At 50.0% G+C, this 20,894-nt stretch overlaps 1 protein-coding gene across 1 annotated transcript in view; it reads left to right on the forward strand.

The window, feature by feature from the left end:
- The window catches only part of LOC144929099 (uncharacterized), a 29,793-nt gene that overhangs the window by 1,926 nt on the left and 6,973 nt on the right, over window positions 1-20,894 (forward strand). The window contains 3 exon segments of the mRNA XM_078850943.1: window positions 2,584-2,676; window positions 3,468-3,495; window positions 3,498-3,584. Coding sequence (XP_078707069.1) covers window positions 2,596-2,676; window positions 3,468-3,495; window positions 3,498-3,584 — 196 coding nt within the window. The 5' untranslated portion in view covers window positions 2,584-2,595.

The raw sequence follows: 20,894 nt of genomic DNA on the forward strand, positions 1-20,894 counted from the left end.
AGGAGATCGCTCTGAGTGCAGCGTGGGTCCAGAAGTATCCCAAACCCCATGACAAATGGTCTCTGTGGGGGTTGCTTCTGACAGTGCTAAGATGTAGCCAACTGTGGGGTGGATTCATGGTGGCCGGGGGGAGAGAGAGCTCGGTGATTTGAGCATTGGCCTGCTAAACCCAGGGTTCTGAGTTCAATTCCTGAGGGGGCCATTTAGGGATCAGGGGCAAAAATTGGGGATTGGCCCTGCTTTGAGCAGGGGGTTGGACTAGATGACCTCCTGAGGTCCCTTCCAACCCTGATATTCTATGATTATTTGCTGGTGGCAGGGCATGGAAATTTCTTACCTGTCTTGGCCCTTCAGGCCTTCCATTCTCCTGTTAAAGAAGCATCCCCAGGGCTCCCTCTGCCTGTGTGACTGGCCAGCAGGGCGTTGTGGTAACTTTCTATCCACTTATTAGACACTATGAGGTAACACTGTTGCTGGGCGGGGGGGGGGGTGGGGGGTGTCTGTGTGGGGAGTTTGCAGCGGGAGCTGAAGGGGCATTGTGGTAGGGGGAGGCCTTTGGGTGGCTGGGCAGGGGGTACCCTAGTCAGGTTGGTGGGTTCTGGAGGTTTGGGGTTTCGGGGTGTGGTTCTGATGTGCCCAGCCCTGAGGCAATGGGTCCTGGAGGTGTGTATCACCAGGGGCCTGTTGGCTGCAGAACAATGGGGGTGGCTGTTTCTTTGGGGGTAGGGAAGGGGGTTAGAGGGTACCTGGTACTGTGCCAAGGGCTCTCTCTGGGCTTCCCCCGCTGGCTCCTGGGACCATTGCCATGCCCAGTGCACAGAGCTTGGGGGGCGGGGGGGAATCCCCGGCACTAGGTCAGGGGATCCTATTGGGATCCAGGCAAGCAGACTGAGGGGTCCCATGGTAAACCATCAGGGGGTCCCAGGCAAAATGGCAAGGCAGATCCTGCTGGAGGGCAGGCAGGGTGTCGTAGGCAGACAGTGAGGGACTGAGTTTCCAGTGGGGGGGCCCTGGCTGCTGGGGGCTCTTGGTGCGGGGGAACCTTTTGGGATTCCCAGCCTGGCAGTGATGGTCTGGTGGGGGTTCTCTGGCCGGTGGATCTCTGAAGGGTATCTGAGGTCCCTGGCTAGGGACTCTGGGGGCTAGGTCCCAGGGAATATCTGGTGGGACCCTGGCTGGGGGGGTCTGGGCTCCGGGTACTGGGGAGTGTCTGGGGGCCCCTGGCTGGGGGCTGCTCCTGACCTCATTCCTTCTTCCTGATCAGCTTGTGCCAGTATCCAGGGGGTATTCCCCAACCACGCCCAGTCACTGTGATAACTTTCTGTCCACTAATCAAACACAGTGAGGTGAAATCACAGAGTTTGCTTTTCTCCCCTCTTGAAAAACAGCAGGAACTTCCAGTTCCCTTGGGAAATTTCCTGCCACCCAGGCCTTATCTCAGGGGTGATAGCAGTGGGCAGGGGGTTAGCAGTGCCACACAATTCTTCTGGACTCATTCTTTCTGATTCTGGTTTCATTGAGACCATTGTTAATCCAGAGTCACTGCATGGAAAGACAAGGAGTGACTCCAGATGGACACTGGGGAAAATGAGATTCTTCCTGTGAGGAGGGGCTCTCATTAGCTGCTCTCCCCAGAGAGCTAAAGGAGGGAAGGCTGCTCAAATGCTCTGTCCCTCTCTACTCAGGATATTGGGGTTCAGTTTCCTGGGTCAGACACTGCAGCCTCCATTGTGATCTGGGAGACCAGGCTTAGCAGCTGCTGCTCCCCCAGCGGGGGTTCTGTGCTGGGAAGTGACCTTTTAATTAAAGCTTCTTCTCTTCCCGGCCCAGGTGATGACTTTCTCCAGCTGGTACTAACCCCATAGGGCAGCCCTGGGCCCTGTTAATACTAAATTCTGAGCCAGAGACTCCAGGTAACTAAAAGAAACCAAGGGAAAATGCTGGAGTCTGGCATTAAAATGACTCTACACAAACAGCCCCCCCATTTCTCCTCCCATTAGCAATTGCAGGAGCAAATCTAGCCATGGTGAGCAAACAACCCAGGAATGGGACTTTCCTACCAGATGGGCAGGGAGAGGGGACAGGGAAAAAGAGATAGGAGAAAGAGAGACTGAAAGGGGCCATGAGAGAGAAGAGTTTCAAGAGAGATTTCCAGATCTCTAATCTGCCCACACAGATGTATTACTGCACCCTGGGTAGAGTCACTTTCCTGTGGACAAGATGAGGATCAGACAGAGGAAAACCCAGTTCCTGACTCCATATCCCTCCTGCTGGGGTGTGGCTCCCATAGGGGCAATGTCAGAGGGAATCATCCAAAGTGATTCCTTTGGTTCTGCTTTTTTCTAGCCTTATGTTCAGAGACTTTGTTATGGGGCGGAGGGAGGGAGAAGGGAGGGTAAAAATGTCTCTCTGGGCTTAGCCTGGCAGGAGGGGTGAGGTCTGCACTGTAATAAAGAGATCAAGCATTTTTCCAGCATGGCAGACACTAGCATGTCTGTCTGCAGGGAAGGAGTCTGGGGTAATAGTGATGTGAAATGAACTAAAGCCTGTTCTGAAACTTCCACAACTGCCCTTCTCTCCCAGACAGACTGCAGAATGACGTCCATGTTTCGCTCCAACTCATCCCATCCTCCCATGGCACAGGGAAGAGACATGGCTGTAGTGGAGCCAGCTCAGGTAGGGATTTGGGGTGAGGGTTGGGGGGTTCCTGCTGGAGGAGATGGACAGCAAATACCCCGGAGATGGGAAGGTTTGCACCGTCTGGTTTGGAGGTTGGAGCGGGGCAGGAAATGCACAGGGTGGAGAAAGAGGAGGACAGGGGTTGGCAAAGCTGCTGGGAGTTGTTTAATAAGTGGCCTAGATTCTAGGAACAGACCCATGAGGTTCGGAGGTGGAAATGCCCTGATCTGTGAAACAGAAAATAACTCACCTACATGGGGCTAGGAAAACTGACCAGACTCATCGTGCTGGAGCCTGACCAGACTAATCAACGGCTGCTGTGAGAGATGAAAGGGGCACCCACCAGTCAGGCTTAGGGAAGCTATTCCTCACTTCATATCCAACTCCTCAAAATGAGGAGGGTGTTGGGCTTCCTACCAGGGAGCTTTCCCTGGGCCCTGCTAGGGGCTCCATCTCCTGTAGCAGTCGGTGGCTAGTAGGTGTGTGATGGATCTGCTGAGAGAGACAAGCAGCTCTCTCTTCGTCCCCTCACCCTGGTGTTTCCTGGATGCTCTGAGCGGGGTGGGGGTGGGACTCTGTTGACTGCGATCCACCCAGTGCTTTCATTTGGCTCCTCTTCCCCACGAATAATTTAATGATTTAATTGGGTATGGGTCCTGCTTTTGAGCAGGGGGTTGGACTAGATGACCTCCTGAGGTCCCTTCCAACCCTGATATTCTATGATTCTATGAATAGTGGGGCTGTGAGTGGGGCAGCAGGTACTGAGTGTGGGACTCTTGCTCTTTCAGAGGCCGGTGACCTTCGAGGAGGTGGCTGTGTAGAAGAGTGGGCTCTGCTGGAACCTGCTCAGAGAGCCCTCTACAGAGACGTCATGCAGAAGAACTATGAGAATGTGACCTCGCTGGGTAAGGATTTCTGTGTCTTCGGTTATTAGAAGGGGAAATGAAGAGAGAAGGTTCACGCCACCCCCACAATGCCACCTCTACTCTGCCCTATTTCTGCATCACCTCAACATGCCACTGACACATACAATATCACTCTATCCTCTCCTCCTGCAGAACACTTCGGGAGCACAGCACAGGAGCAGTACTGCACAGTGTCAAATATCTCCTGGTAGCACAAGTAAAACTGGGGGTTAGGTCCAGCATAACCAACAGAAGGTTCCTACCCCTGACCTTCTCTCAAACCCTGAGCCTACTCCACCCAAACCAGAAGGTGCTTGGGGTGTAACAAGCAGGCTGCTGGAGTCAGAGCTGCTGGTCCAGGGGTACTGATAACACAGATTTCAGAGTAGCAGCCGTGTTAGTCTGTATCCACAAAAAGAAAAGGAGGACTTGTGGCACCTTAGAGACTAACAAATTTATTTGAGCTTATCCTCTAAGGTGCCACAAGTCCTCCTTTTCTTATCACACAGACACTCAGTGCATCCTTGAATGCTGGCTGGGAGAATCCAGACAAGAGAGCTCCAGCATCAGAATATTGAATCTCACCCAGGATTACAGATGACACAACTCCTCGCTGATCTGGATAGCCCCCGTGCATGTGAAAATGGCTACGTTGTTAATGAAACTTCTTTAGACTTGGAGAGTCTTGCTCCTCCTCACCGTGTGTAATAGCCACAATCTCTCTTCTCTGCAGGCTCTTTGGAGCTTGGGAGTGCGTCATTCCTGAAGTCACATGACCTGATTCTTATTTTTCACATTCTGCCTTAATTAGAGTCTGTTGCTCCTGAATTATAGCTTCTAATTTTCATACTCCCACCCATTACATTGGACTCACTAGATTCCCTAGTCCATAAATCTGGCCATACTGAGTCAGATCAAAGGTCCATCTAGCCCGGTATCCTGTCTTCTGACAGTGGCCAATGCCAGGTGTCCCAGAGGGAATGAACAGAACAGGCAATCAGCAAGTGATCCATCACCTATTCTCCATTCCCAGGTTCTGGCAGTCAGTGGCTAGGAACATCATCCCTGCCCATCCTGGCTAATGGCCATTCATGGACCTATCCTCCATGAATTTGTCTTGTTCTTTTTTTGAACCCTGTTATAGTCTTGGTCTCCACAACTTCCTCTGGCAAAGAGTTCAACAGGTTGACTGTCAGTTGTGTGAAGAAATACTTCCTTTGATTTGTTTTAAATCTGCTGCCTAGTACTTCAGTTCGGTGACTCCCAGTTCTTGTGTTAGGAGCAGGAGTGAATCATAGAATATTAGGGTTGGAAGGGACCTCAGGAGGTCATCTAGTCCAACCCCCTGCTCAAAGCAGGACCAATCCCCAACTAAATCATCCCAGCCAGGGCTTTGTCAAGCCTGACCTTAAAAACTTCTAAGGAAGGAGATTCCACCACCTCCCTAGATAACGCATTCCAGTGTTTCACCACCCTCCTAGTGAAAAAGTTTTTCCTAATGTCCAACCTAAACCTCCCCCACTGCAACTTGAGACCATGACTCCTTGTTCTGTCATCTGCTACCACTGAGAACAGTCTAGAGCCATCCTCTTTGGAACCCCCTTTCAGGTAGTTGAAAGCAGCTATCAAATCCCCCCTCATTCTTCTCTTCTGCAGACTAAACAATCCCAGTTCCCTCAGCCTCTCCTCATAAGTCATGTGTTCCAGTCCCCTAATCATTTTTGTTGCCCTCCGCTGGACTCTTTCCAATTTTTCTACATCCTTCTTGTAGTGTGGGTCCCAAAACTGGACACAATACTCCAGATGAGGCCTCACCAATGTCGAATAGAGGGGAACGATCACGTCCCTCCATCTGCTGGCAATGCCCCTACTTATACAAGCCAAAATGCTGTTAGCTTTCTTGGTAACAATGGCACACTGTTGACTCATATCCAGCTTCTCATCCACTGTAAGTCCTAAGTCCTTTTCTGCAGAACTGCTGCCGAGCCATTCTTTCCCTAGTCTGTACCACTGCATAGGAATCTTCCGTCCTAAGTGCAGGATGCTGCACTTGTCCTTGTTGAACCTCATCAGATTTCTTTTGGCCCAATCCTTTAATTTGTTTAGGGCCCTCAGGATCCTATCCCTACCTTCCAGTGTTATCTACCTCTCCTCCCAGTTTAGGGTCATCTGCAGACTTGCTGAGGGTGCAATCCACACCATCCTCCAGATTATTTATGAAGATATTGAAAAAAACCGGCCCGAGGACCGACCCTTGGGGCATTCCACTTCATACCGGCTGCCAACTAGACATGGAGCCCTTGATTATTACCCGTTGAGCCTAACAATCTAGCCTGCTTTCTATCCACCTTATCGTCCATTCATCCAGCCCATACTTCTTTAACTTCCTGGCAAGAATACTGTGGGAGACCGTGTCAAAAGCTTTGCTAAAGTCAAGGAACAACACGTCCACCGCTTTCCCCTCATCCACAGAGCCAGTTATCTCGTCATAGAAGGCAATTAGATTAGTCAGGCATGACTTGCCCTTGGTGAATCCATGGTGACTTTCTGATCTCTTTCCTCTCGTCTAAGTGCTTCAGAATGGATTCCTTGAGGACCTGCTCCATGATTTTTCCAGGGACTGAGGTGAGGCTGACTGGCCTGTAGTTCCCAGGATCCTCCTCCTTCCCTTTTTTAAAGATGGGCACTACATTAGCCTTTTTCCAGTCATCTGGGACCTCCCCCGATCTCCATGAGTTTTCAGATAATGGCCAATGGCTCTGCAATCACATCCACCAACTCCTTTAGCACCCTCGGATGCAGTGCATCCGGCCCCATGGACTTGTGCTCGTTCAGCTTTTCTAAATAGTCCCAAACAACTTCTTTCTTCTCAGAGGGCTGGTCACCTCCTCCCCATGCTGTGCTGCCCAGTGCAGCAGTCTGGGAGCTGACCTTGTTCGTGAAGACAGAGGCAAAAAAGGCATTGAGTACATTAGCTTTTTCCACATTCTCTGTCACTAGGTTGTTTCCCTCCTTCAGTAAGGGGCCCACGCTTTTCTTGACTTTCTTCTTTTTGCTAACATACCTGAAGAAACCCTTCTTGTTACTCTTAACATCTCTTGCTAGCTGTAATTCCAGGTGTGATTTGGTCTTCCTGATTTCATTCCTGCATGCTCGAGCAATATTTTTATACTCTTCTCTGGTCATTTGTGCAATCTTCCACTTCTTGTAAGCTTCTTTTTTGTGTTCAAGATCAGCAAGGATTTCACTGTTAGGCCAAGCTGGTCGCCAGCCATATTTACTATTCTTTCTACACATCGGGATGGTTTGTCCCTGTAACCTCAATAAGGATTCTTTAAAATACAGCCAGGTCTCCTGGACTCCTTTCCCCCTCATGTTGTTCTCCCAGGGGATCCTGCCCATCAGTTCCCTGAGGGAATCAAAGTCTGCTTTTCTGAAGTCCAGGGTCCGTATTCTGCTCTCCTTTCTTCCCTGTGTCAGGATCCTGAACTCGACCATCTCATGGTCACTGCCTCCCAGGTTCCCATCCACTTTAGCTTCCCCTACTAATTCTTCCCAGTTTGTGAGCACTAGGTCAAGAAGAGCTCTGCCCCTAGTTGGTTCCTCCAGCACTTGCACCAGGAAATTGTCCCCTACACTTTCCAAAAACTTCCTGGATTGTTTGTGCACCGCTGTATTGCTCTCCCAGCAGATATCAGGGTGATTGAAGTCTCCCATGAGAACCAGGGCCTGCAATCTAGTAACTTCCGTGAGTTGCTGGAAGAAAGCCTCGTCCACCTCATCCCCCTGATCCGGTGGTCTACAGCAGACTCCCACCACGACATCACCCTTGTTCCTCACACTTCTAAACTTAATCCAGAGACTCTCAGGTTTTTCTACAGTTTCATACTTGAGTTTTGAGCAGTCACACTGCTCTCTTACATACAATGCAACTCCCCCACCTTTTCAGCCTTGCCTGTCCTTCTTGAACAGTTTATATCTATCCATGACAGTACTGCAGTCATGTGAGTTATCCCACCAAGTCTCTGTTATTCCAATCACATCATAATTCCTTGACTGTGCCAGGACTTCCAGTTCTCCCTGCTTGTTTCCCAGGCTTCTTGCATTTGTGTATAGGCACTTGAAATAACTCGCTGATCGTCCCTCTTTCTCAGTATGAAGTAGGAGCCCTCCCCTTTTGGGCTCTCCTGCTCGTGCTTCCTGCTGGTATCCCACATCCCCACTTACCTCAGGGCTTTGGTCTCCTTCCCCCGGTGAACCTAGTTTAAAGCCGTCCTCACTTGGTTAACCAGCCTGCTTGCGAAGATGCTCTTCCCTCTCTTCATTAGGTGGAGCCCATCTCTGCCTAGCACTCCTCCTTCTTGGAACACCATCCCATGGTCAAAGAATCCAAAGCCTTCTCTCCGACACCACCTGCGTAGCCATTCATTGACTTTCACGATTTTACGGTCTCTACCCAGGCCTTTTCCTTCCACGGGGAGGATGGACGAGAACACCACTTGCACCTCAAACTCCTTTATCCTTCTTCCCAGAGCCACGTAGTCCGCAGTGATCCGCTCAAGGTCATTCTTGGCAGTATCATTTGTGCCCACGTGGAGAAGCAGGAAGGGATAGCGACCCGAGGGCTTGATGAGTCTCGGCAGTCTCTCCGTCACATCGTGAATCTTAGCTCCTGGCAAGCAGCAGACTTCTTAGTTTTCCCGGTCGGGGCGGCAGATAGATGACTCAGTCCCCCTGAGGAGAGAGTCCCCGACCACCACCACGCACCTCCTCGTCTTGGGAGCGGTGGTTGTGGAACCCCCATCCCTAGGACAGTGCGTCTCATGCCTTCCAATCGGCGGAGTCTCCTTCTGTTTCCGTGCCTCAGATGTATCATCTGGTCCACTCTTCGCATTAGTACCTGTGAAGAGAACATGGAAATGGTTGCTTACCTGTATCTGCGCTGCTGGTACATGGACACTCCCCTTTCTTCTTCTGGAGGTCACATGCTGCCAAATTTCTTCACCGTCCTCCTGTCCCCGCTGCTCAGCCTGCTCTGAATCTTCAGAACGTTATGTCCGTAGAAGCGTATCCTGATGTCTGTCCACGAAATCTTCAGTTTCTCTTATGCAACGCAGGGTCGATGCCTGTTGCTCTAGACCTTGAACCTTCTCTTCCAATATGGAGACCAGCTTGCACTTTGTGCAGACAAAGTCGCTTCTGTCCTGTGGAAGAAAGACAAACATGGCACATCCAGTGCAGGACACAATGCTGAACGCTCCCCATCCATATTACCTTCCTTCTACGAGTTTCCTCAGGAGTTGTAGTAACTACTCAGAGAAGCCGGCAAGATGTAAGCCTCAGTGGGCTCTCCCCAGGCAAACTCCCTGTTTGCCACTCCGCTGGTTCGCAGCTGACTGGCTTTTTATAACAGTCAGGCCCACTCAAGGCTCACGTGGAACAAAGCACTCCCAATTCACACTTTTCAAACAAACAACCAGTCAAGCACACGGTCAAACTGTCCCCACAACAGACGCTCAGATACTCACCAACACAGCCTCCCTAATGCAGCCCTTAGCATACCTCCTCTCAGACAGATCCCAGGCAAACTCCCTCTGTTAGCCTCTCTGCTGTTTGCCGCTCAGCTGGTTTGCAGCTGACTGGCTTTTTATAACAGTCATTTATATTTGTTGTTTACTTTCTCCACAGCAGTCTTGATTTTATAGACTTCTCTCATATCTCCTGTTCTTCGTCTCTTTTCCAAGCTGAAAAGTCCAGTCTTTTAATCTCTCCACATATGGAATCTGTTCCATACCCTTAATCATTTCTGTTGCCCTTTTCTGAACCTTTTCCAATTCCAATATATCTCTTTTTAAGATGCGGTGATGACATCTGCATGCAGTATTCAAGTTGTGGGCGTACCATGGAGTTATATAGAGGCAATATGCTATTTTCTGTCCTTATTATCTATCCCTTTCTTAATGATTCCCAACATTCTGTTTGCTTTTTTGACTGCCGCTGCCCACTGAGTGGATGTTTTCAGAGAACTCTCCACAGTGACTCCAAGTTCCGTCTCTTGAATGGAAACAACTAATTTAGACCCTATCATTTTATATGTATAGTTGGGATTATGTTTTCCAATGGGCTGCAATTTGTGCTATCCTGACATCTAGGACTGCTGAGATCCTGCATTCAGTAATATCCCTGCCCTTCCTGTTCCCTTTCTCCACTGAATCCCACCAGCCCATGCTTACTGTTCCCAGCTTCCTCAGTACTCTTTCGTTGTGTCTGTACCTCTCTGTCTACAAGAAGCAGTGCCAGGGAGACTTGCCCTCTTGTCTGGAGTCTTCAATTTCTGGGGCATGGATTTACCTTCTCTGTGTTGTTAGAGGCTCTGTCATAATGAGTGTCTGTGACATTACCCACAGTACAATCCGGACTGTTGAACAGCTGTATCCAATCAGTTCTCCAACCTGGGGTACCTTTTCCACTGTTTTACTGTGAGAACAGCCTCTCTTGGCCAGTAAACAGAGTCTCCAGCATGTAACTCTCTCCCAGCTACACAGTTTTGAGTGCTCCTAGTCAGCCACTCATGAATTATACCTCAGGAGAACACCAGCAAATTGTCAAGTGCCAGACTTTCCCCCAAAAATGTGCGTCTTGCACTGTCCAGCAAGCTACTGAAAAACACAAGCTCATATTAAATCTTTCATCAGTGGAAAATGACATGCACCAGCCTTGTTATCCCAAATGGAATTCCCCACAAAATTTAATCCAAACACACTGGTGGGACATTCCCCCCCGGTGTTTTCTGGTCTGATGATCTGCTAGGCCTCTCCAATCCTTGACTCTGGGAGCCAGCCTTACCCTGCTCTGCTGTAAGAACCCCCACTCCTGGGGTGTTCATGCACAGCCTCTGGAATGTAAGCTTTTCCCAGCTATTGGCAAGCAAATGACACTAGCCAATATCTGGTCCCAGACACAACCCTAGGAACCGCTGTCTTGCAGTGTCCAGTAATGCTCGCTGGACGATGCAAGTTCATATAAATTCATCAATTTAACAAAGAAATTCATATGTACCAGGCTTGTTATCCCAAGGGGAGCCTCTGACACACTTCAAACCAAACATACTGAACCATGATGGGACGCAGATCATGCGGGCCAGCATTTGGCTACAGAAAATGATGCGGGAGGATGATGTAGAGGCATACCTCCTGACCTTTGAGAGGACAGCCCTGCTGGAGGCTTGGCCCCAAGAACAGTGGTCTGGCATCCTCACTCTATTCCTATGTGGGGAGGCCCAGAAGGCCTACTATGATTTGCCTGAAGAGGCTGCAGCAGACTACCCCCAGCTGAAAGCAGATACCCCAGATCTGGCCAGGATAACGACCGCAGTGCGGGCCCAGTGATATCATGAGTGGTGGTACCAGGAAAACAAAACCTCGCGGTCCCAATTATATGACCTCATCCATCTCGCACGAAAGTGGTTACGAACTGAGTCCGGAGGAGATACTCGAGGTTCTGGTCATCGACCGGTACATGAGAGGACTACCGCCAGACCTTTGCGCCTGGGTAAGCCAGAATGAACCCTCCCACTACGACGAGGTTGTCGCGCTGGTAGAAAGGCGAAGGACGGCGAGGGAGCTGACCCCACCAGTTAAGGAAGAAGCACCCCATGTTAAACTAGCAGCATCAAGCCCTAGAGCTCGGGTGACTGGGCCACCAGGAGAACCCAGCTGGAAAAAGAGGGGGGTTGAAGGCCCACCAGAAGCCACAAAGAGTCAGAGCACTGAGGGGAAAGAGGATTGTGATGCTACCCAAACCAAGAGACCAGGGAATGCCTAGGGCTCCATACAGATGTTACGCCTGCGGGAAGTGCGGACACATAGCTGCAGGTGTTCTAATCAGCCTGTCTTAATTGTCTCCAGAAAGTTCCTGATTGGGGGACTGGTAAACCAGGTAAAGGCCCTTACAGAGCTGAACCGCGATCTATCATCCGCAGACCGATGGGCAGGTAGAAAGGTTTAACCGAACCCTTAAGGCAATGAGGTTCCTGATTGTTCTGCACAGTGTCCCAATGCTGAGGAGCCTATGCAGTGTAACGTGGGGAACTGGGCAGACCCATGCTCCCTAATCCACCTTGTGGGGGTCTCACTAACCCCACATATGTACACTAGACCAGTAAAGCTAAATAGGGTAGAGACCACAGCACTGGTTGATTCGGGGAGTGCTATCACTCTTGTCTCGGGGAAGCTCATGAAGCATAGTCAGCTGCTGTGGGCTAAACTTACGGGGATAACATATGTCCATGGGACAGTTGGTTATTACCCCACCATCCCAGTAAAAATCGAGATTCAGGGGAACGCTACTGAGGTAGCAGCAGGTGTAGTCCCTAAACTCCCATACCCAGTGCTCATAGGGAGGGACTTCCCAGGGTTTGGAGACTTACTGCCAGAAGGGGAATTGGAGAAAGGGGGAAGCCCTGAAAGTAGTGAGGCTTCCACAGTAGACTGTCAACCCCCAACCTTCTCTGAAATATCCCCAGATTTGTTCTCCACTCCCAGACAGCATAGAAAGACAAAAAGGGAAAGAAGGGCAGCTTAGGCCTTGGGAACCTGAATACTGGCCCAAAGCCTAAGGGTCGGTCTCATAGGTAGGCAGACCCGAGCAGCTGAAAAGGAGGTCACCCAGGAGGGAGAAGCATGCGAGTCTGACCCACACCCTAATGCCTCTGAACCAGTAGAGGCAACAGAGACTGGCCCCCTAGATCTCGGGCAGATTAGCCCCGGGGGAGGAAATTTTGGACGGGACCAGGCTGAAGACCCAAGGTACGACAACATTAGGAAGGAGGTGACCGAAATAGATGGGGTCCCCATGGAAGGGAAAACCCAGGGACCAGGACCCTACTTCATAATGAAGAAGAATCTCTTATACGGGGTTGCACCAGTACAGGGGCAGAAGATACAGCAGATCCTAGTACCTCAAAAACACCAGAATGCTGTATTAAGCCTGGCCCATAGTCATCTTTTTGGGGGGCATTTAGGGGTAGAGAAGACCCTGGCATGGGTCCTGCGACGATTCTTCTGGCCCAAAGTACATGAAGTGCGGAGGTACTGTGCGTCCTGCCCAGAGTGTCAGCTGCACAGTCCCCATCCCCACTTGAGGGCACCGTTAGTACCCCTTCCCATCATAGAGGTTCCCTTTGCGCGAATAGCCATAGATCTAGTGGGACCCCTGGAGAAGACAGCCCGGGGCCACCAATATATACTTGTCTTTCTGGATTATGCTACTCACTACCCAGAAGCCATCCCCCTGTGGAACACAGCCTCTAAAACAATAGCTAAAGAGTTGGTGGGGATCTTTGCCTGAGTGGGGCTACCAAAGGGGAAATTAACAGACCAAGGTACCCCATTTATGTCGAAGCTAATGAAGGACCTCTGTACACTGCTCCATATACATACCCAGAGAACTTCAGTCTATCATCCGCAGACCGATGGGCTGGTAGAAAGGTTTAACTGAACCCTCAAGGCAATGATAAGGAAAGTGGTAAGTCGAGACGGGAAGGATTGGGACGCCCTACTACCCTACCTTATGTTTGCAATCTGGGAGGTACCTCAGGCCTCATCTGGATTTTCCCCCTTTGAATTATTATACGGACACCACCCCCGTGGCATACTAGATATTGCAAAAGAAATTTGGGAAGAGGAACCCAATGAGGGGAGAAATATAATTGACCATGTGTTGCAGATGCGAGAATGGATAGCCCGGGTCGCCCCTATTGTATGGGAACATTTGGAAAAGGCGCAGGAGGCCCAGCGAACCCATTACAATCGCCAGGCAAAAGTCCAACAGTTCCAACCAGGGGATCGGGTGATGGTGGTGGTACCCACGGCAGAAAGCAATCTTTTGGCCCAATGGCAGGGGCCCTATGAGGTGGTTGAACCCGTGGGGGAAGTAACCTACAAGATGCGGCAGCCAGGACGCCGGAAACAAGAACAAATTTATCACATTAACCTCTTAAAGCCTTGGCACCAACGAGAGGCGTGTGTAGTGGCCCAAGAGACCCTGATCCAGGGAAATAATATGCAGGAGCCGATCAGGATATCCACTGATCTGACACCAAACCAGGAGGAGGGGGTGACTGAGATGATCAACTGATACCAGGATGCGTTTTCAACCAAACCAGGCCGGACCACCAAAGCATATCACCACATTATCACAGACCCTGGGCAAAGGTAACTTTAAGGCCTTATCGGGTCCCAGCAGCAAAAAGGGAGGAGATCAAGGCAGAGGTAAAAAGGGTGTTGGAGCTGGAAGTCATTGAAGAGTCCCATAGTCAGTGGTCAAGCCCGATTGTGCCCAAACCCGATGGCACAACTAGGTTTTGTAATGACTTTCGCTAGCTGAATGAGAGATCCAAATTTGATGCATACCTCATACCTCGTATCGATGAGTTAGTTGACCGCCTGGGCAATGCCCGATTTTTGGCCACTCTTGGTTTAACAAAGGGATACTGGCAGATTCCCCTTGCCAAAGATGCGAAAGAAAAGACGTCATTCTCTACACCAGAGGATCTGTTTCAATATACAGTTCTTCCTTTTGGACTGCATGGGGCACCTACCACCTTCCAGCATCTGATGGACAAGGTCCTATGGCCCCATACCAGTTATGCAGCGGCATGCCTGGATGATGTGATTATTCACACCCCCCGACTGGGAAACCCACTTAGGAAAGGTGGAAGCGGTTCTGGACACGCTAAGACAGGCTGGCCTCACAGCTAACCCAGCCAAGTGTGCTATGGGGCTAGCCGAGGCTAAATACCTTGGCTACATTGTAGGAAGGGGCATGGTCAAGCCCCAACTAAACAAACTAGCGGCTATCCAAAATTGGCCCTAGCCGAATCGGAAAAAGCAAGTCCGGGCATTCCTGGGTGTGGTGGGGTACTACCGACTATTTATTCCCCATTTTGCTACCAGAGCGAGTCCCCTGACAGACCTGATAAAAACCTGGGGTCCAGACATGGTGAAGTGGACAGATGCGGCAGAGAAAGCATTCATGGATCTACAGACAGCCCTTTGCATGCTTATAGCCCCAGACTTCAACAAAGAATTCATTTTACAAACAGATGCATCTGTAGTAGGATTGGGAGTTGTCCTATTGCAGATGGTTGGAGATAAAGAACACCCAATCCTCTACCTCAGCAGGAAACTCCTCCTGAGAGAGCAGAAGTATGCCATGGTTGAGAGTGCCTAGCTGTGAAATGGGCCATGGAAACACTACGTTATTACCTTCTGGGATGACGGTTTACCCTTGTGACCAACCATGCACCCCTCCAGTGGATGCAGCCAATGTAAGAACACCTGCGGCCAATCAAGAAGCTGCTAGAATCAATTGAGGCAGGCTAATCAGGGCACCTGGGTTTTAAAAAGGAGCTCACTTCAGTTTGTGGTGTGCGTGTGAGGAGCTGGGAGCAAGAGGCACTAGGAGCTGAGAGTGAGCATGCGGACTGTTGGAGGACTGAGGTGTACAAGCATTATCAGATACCAGGAGGAAGGTCCTACGGTGAGGATAAAGAAGGTGTTGGGAGGAGGCCCTGGAGAAGTAGCCCAGGGAGTTGTAGCTGTCACACAGCTGTTCCAGGAGGCACTCTAGACAGCTGCATTCTATAGGGCTCTGGGCTGGAACCCAGAGTAGAAGGCGGGCCCAGGTTCCCCCCAAGCCTCCCAACTCCTGGTCAAACACAGGAGTCGTCGACCTGGACTGTGGGTTCAGAAAAACGGCCAAGCTGAGGGCTGCCGTGAAGCTCCAAGGCGAGCAAATCTGCCAATAAGTGCAAGACCCACCAAGGGAGAGCAGGAACTTTGTCACACTGTTTACAGGTATTAATTGAAAAGTAGCATTACCATAAGGTTTATCATCTGTGTCAAAATTCTTAGCCCCAAAACTTAACATTAATACCAAAGTTTTTGGGTGTTTACAAGTATCTTTATGATACCACGCCCTCTGTTCAGATATTCTAGTTTGAGGTTAGTTTATTCATTTCCCATGTAATTAGTCACTGGCTTTTCCTTCCCTCCAGTGTTCCTTCTGTGTGAGCTCTTAATTTAATCATGTTTCTGGAATTTTGGTGCCTCAGGATCTGGCAAGATAGGTGTTCAGGGGGATCCTGCACATTGGCTGGACCTTTGGGGAGTGGTCTCCCAACCCCATGACTGTACATATGCAGAAAAATCCAGCTCCCCTCTGAGCACTGTGTCCTTCCCTGCCCCCTAGAGGGCTGTGATCTGTGCTCTCTGGGTTAGGTGTTTTTACCCTTTGATCAGATTCACCTTTTCCCAGCAGCTCTTCCATAACGCCTCTCTGTGTCTCACAAGTCTGGGGGAAAACACCCCCTTCTCTGTCAGTTGGGTCATTTGTATTCTGGCAAACTACCACCTGGCAATTTCCTGGTCTCAACTCATCTGCTGTGACAGGCATTGGAGTTGCATCTTGATGTAAAGAGACACAGTTACTTTCCAAAAACTTATCAGAAATAGCATCCTGAAAAATTGGGACCTGGATTGGGGTACCCTCCGCCACCCCGTCTCTGTCCCTGAGAAGTCAGCTGTGTGACTGCTCCCCTCTGGGAGGTCAGTTACACAGTTCCTTCTCAAAACCTGGGTCACAGGCTGAGTGCCTGGGTGCACAGATGCTGACCCAGCCATCCTCCTAGTCTCCTGGGCCTCCTGCCTCAAGTGACTAGTGAGGAGACATTCCTGTACCCCCACTATTCCTTCCCCCGTTTCCTCCTCTGGGCCTCCTCATAAAACACATTTCTCTGTGCTCTGTAAGAAGGAATCCATCTCTTCATCTGCAATACTCTGCCAGCTAACAACTGGGACAGTTTCCTTAATTACAGATGACATCTCTCCTGCCCCTGTCCCTGAGGGCATGTTGCCTTCTGCTGGTAAGGAGCTAGTCTCAGCCTTTCCCATACTTGGAAGCACCCTGCTTCCCTGTGTTACAGAGTCACAGGAATCCTCACCACCTGAGTGGTTTCTGAGATCCCCCTGCCCCTTCTCTGGGATCTTCTCTGGGACACATTGCTATATGCTCCCTAGAGTGTGGTTTTTTTCCTCTGCTTCAGCTGTGACCTTGTGGCAGCTAATAACCTGGACAGATCTTTCCCTGGCAGGCATTACACCCCCATCCCTTCCTGATGTGGTGTTACTTCCAGCTGCAGTGCAGGAGTTGGTCTCATCCACCCTCTCACCTGGAAGCATGTGGCTTCCCCCAGCTGCAGAAGAATCAAGGAGACACTCTCAGCAATTCCTGAGACCTTACCCTTTCCCTCCGGGATCCCAGCATAACACTCCCTCCTGCTGCAGGTAAATACTTTAACCTGAGCTACGTGGAAAAAATCATTACCAGGGAGCAGGTCGAATAGAAGGTGTTCCATTACCCCCCCAGTCAAAACACTTTCCAAACTTTCCCAAACCACATGGATTTTAGCTAGTGGTATGAGGAATTTGCTTTCACCCACCCCCACAATCTCTGTCATTTGGCCAGGCAACATACTGGCCTTTGGGACCACACTCTGCTTAACCAGAGAGATCTGAGCCCCTGTATCCCTCTGCCTCAAGTATTCCCTGCCATCAATTTGGACAGCCATAACGTGATCCATATCTGGTTCTGCAGAGGGTAACCTCACAGAGCCAATATGATAGGCTTCAATTGATTGGGGGCTTTCTGTGCTGAGGACAATGGAACTAACATGAGCTATTGGTTGCCTGCTTCCTCCTAGCACAGGGTATTTTATTCCTCAGGTGATCAGTGGAATTACACTGACAGCGCCTTTTGGGTTCTTCTGTTTTTACCAGCGATTTGGAGTGGGGGTTAGAGGAATTTTTTGGGTAAGAGAGTGTTTAGGCTCCCAACCCCCTTCTCTTTTCCCAGGGGCAAAATGAGATCCTCCCTTCCCACCAGTTTTAAACCCCTCTTTCTGTGGCCTACCCTCAATAGATGCCTGATTCTGTTAAAAGGCATGAGATTAAAAAAGCCATCTCCTCCACAGACTCAACATCTTTGTCCCACAGACACTGCTTTACATCAGCTTTACATGTGCATAGGAAATGCTTTTGAGCAACAAGATCCAACATTCCCTCAAAACTTGCCACCTCTCTACCCCTCACCCATTTTCCCAACAGATCTGTTTACATACTCCCCATTACTCATACCAATATCCCTCTTAAGAGTCCTAAATTTAACTCTATATGTTTCAGGGGGTAATCTGAAAACTTTGCAAAACAGTATCTTTAAATTTGCAATAGCCTAAAGCAGCTTCAATAGGCATTCCACTGAATACATTTCAAGCTTTACCAGTTAATTTTGTAATCAGGGTAGGAACTCTATCAGGGATTTCATGTATTACACACAGCCTTTCAAGGTAGTCAGATATTCTGCAGTATCATTGGTCTCACTGTATGCAGGACATGAGTGTTCCCATTTGTGGATTTTTGGAGTGATGGGACATGTTGGGGTCGGGGGGTTCTGGTTCTGCTTCTCTAGCAGGTCCAGCTGGTGTTTTTGCGCGCGCGCTCTCGCTCTCTCTCTCTCTCTCTCTCTCTCTCACCTCCAGTTCTTGCAATAATCTCCGGTGCTCCCTCTCCTTTTCTGCAGACTGAAGCCTGAAAAGCTCCAACTTCACAATCACTTCTCTGCTTTCACTCATTTTCCTGCTTTCCTGTTCTTACTTCCCTTTCCCGAAATAAGCAAACAGAAAGTAACAAAACTGTGACCTCCTCCTGACTGTCCTTAGCCACTGCACTTAAGACTCACTTAAAATCACAAATATCACAAAACAAAGAGTTTTACAAACCGGGAGTGTTGCTTTAGGTCCTAAACACTCCACCTATTGACACAATATACGTTTTCACACAGCTGTACATAGAATACATCTGTATACATTTGGGGGCAGTTAAGTTCCAATAGAAACTCCTTATGGTCTTTTAGCGAAATAGACTAAATTGTTCATAGTCAAACGATTTAAATCAGATTGTCTCTTTGCCTGGCTTATTTACAGACATTCCTTTGGAAAAGGGCCCATTTTCTCTTCAGAATGGCTGCAAAGAAACCAAGAATTCTCTTTCTATAACACTTTTCCTTTTTAACATTTTTACAACGTTCAACTGCTTAATTCCCTCCAGTCTCTGCAGAGTTAACTTCTCACTCTTTTTTAATCACTCGCTTATCTCCCAAAATGATACCTTCATCAACTCGGATTTCACCATTCCAAGTATTGTTCCAGGGATCTGAATTCCCCATGGCCTAGACTTACTTTTTTTTCTTTTTTGCCACTATGCCCTCAGGGCTTCCAACCTGTTTTCCAACTTTTTTATTTGTTGCCTACCTGCTTGTCTGGGCCTGACCCTGCTTTCCTCGCTGAACCATCCCTTTTCCATGGACACAGGCTTTATTCTACTACCAATTTAGCACAGAGGGTGGGCTCCTCAACTAGCCCCCACCCCTCCTGGTCCCTTTCCTTAATCATTTCTTTTAAAATTGTGAAATCATCACAATATCATTCACAAAACATTACTACACTGCCCAAACTCCTATATCCTTCACAGTTTGGTTTAACAGAGCAAGATCTGTTTAAAAGGAGCAATCTCTTGAACAAAGTATCGTCTTTGGATTGCTTCCTTTTCAACATTTCTTACACAGGTCCTATCACTATTTGTCCACGCTCCTATATCCTTCAGAGTTGGGTCTCGCATAGAAAATACTGCCTCAACATATTATTTTATGAATTTATTTTACCTTTATAACTTTTCCATGCCCACACTCATGCTGGGACTTACAAAACACAAAAGTCTATACCCACTAAAAACAACTCTGGCTGACAGAGCAGAGGGGGGAAATGCTAAGCCCTCTACACTTTGGGCTTGATCCTGCTATGACTGAGGGTATATTCACCTATGCAGTTTTCCCCCGACAGACGTGTAGGAGCGAGGACTCTAACTCTCCCCTTTATGGCCCGGCACTTCTACGACTGGGGGTCAGAGGTGGCAGGTTTGTAGAAATTTTGGTGGTGCTCAGAACCTGCCCCACCAACTCTGCCCCCCCCCGCAAACTCCATCCCCCACCTGCCTAAGGCTCTGGGAGAGAGTTTGGGTAGGGTGGTGGGGGGAGGAGGTCTGGGGTGCAGGCCCTGGGTTGGGGCAGGGGATTGGAGTGCAGGACAGGTGAGAGTTTGGGCTCTGGAAGGGAGTTTGGGTGGGGGAGGGGGTCTGCGGTGCAGGCTCTGGGATGGAGTTTGGGTGCTGGGTGCAGGAGGGGGTGAGGGGTGCAGGCTCTGGGGTGGGGATGAAGGCTCTGGGAGGGAGTTTGGGGACAGGAGGGAGTGCAGAGGGAGGGGGTGCAGGTTCTGAAACGGAGTTCGGGTGTAGGCTCTGGGCTTGGGCAAGGGGTGGGAGTGTAGGAGGGGGTGAGGGGTGCAGGCTCTGGGAGGGAGTTTGGGGGAAGGGGGTGGGGGTGCAGGCTCTGGGACGGAGTTTGGGTGTAGGCTCTGGGCTTGGGCAAGGGGTGGGAGTGTAGGAGGGGGTGAGGGGTGCAGGCTCTGGGAGGGAGTTTGGGGGAAGGGGGTGGGGGTGCAGGCTCTGGGACGGAGTTTGGGTTCAGGTTGGGAGGGGGTGCAGGCTGTGGGAGGGAGTTTGGGGTCCAAAGCGGGGTACAAGCTCTGCGGGGCGGGGGGCTGCAGTACTTACCTGGGGCTCCTAGGCAGGGCAGGCCGGGAGTCTCCATGTGCTGCTACCCCCAGGCACTGCCCCGCAGCTTCCCATTGGTTGCAGGGGCGCTTGGGTCAGGACACAGACCCACCCTGCCCAGGGGCTGCAGGGAGGGTCTGGCAGCCATGTGGAGTGAGCAGGGGGGAAGCAGTCCAGTGGTGAGTGGGGGCCCCAGGCTGTTTTAAATGGCCCGAGGGATGCGTGGGGGGACCTGGGGGCGGAAGGTTGGGCCAAGGGAGAAGACCCAGCCCCAAACGTTGTTGGAGCTGGGCCAGGAATATTTCTGTTTTCCAGGCACCATGGGCCCATAGGACTCGCTGCCCATGCCAGGGGTGTATATACCTAGACAGTTCATATATGTCTTATCTGTATAGTTTTCCCCAACAGATAGGTTGGAGCTAGGACGCTAATTCTCCCCCTATTGCCTGGATCTTCTATGACTGGGGGTGTGCACACCTGAGTGATCGATCACTTTATATGTAAGGTATACCTTTTAGCAATATGGAGCAGTATGTTAAACAATCCTAGTGCATGTCTTCACCCTTTTGCAATTCTCCACCAAAAA

This window comes from Lepidochelys kempii, chromosome 28 (assembly GCF_965140285.1).
Source record: "Lepidochelys kempii isolate rLepKem1 chromosome 28, rLepKem1.hap1, whole genome shotgun sequence".
Lineage (NCBI taxonomy): Eukaryota > Metazoa > Chordata > Testudines > Cheloniidae > Lepidochelys > Lepidochelys kempii.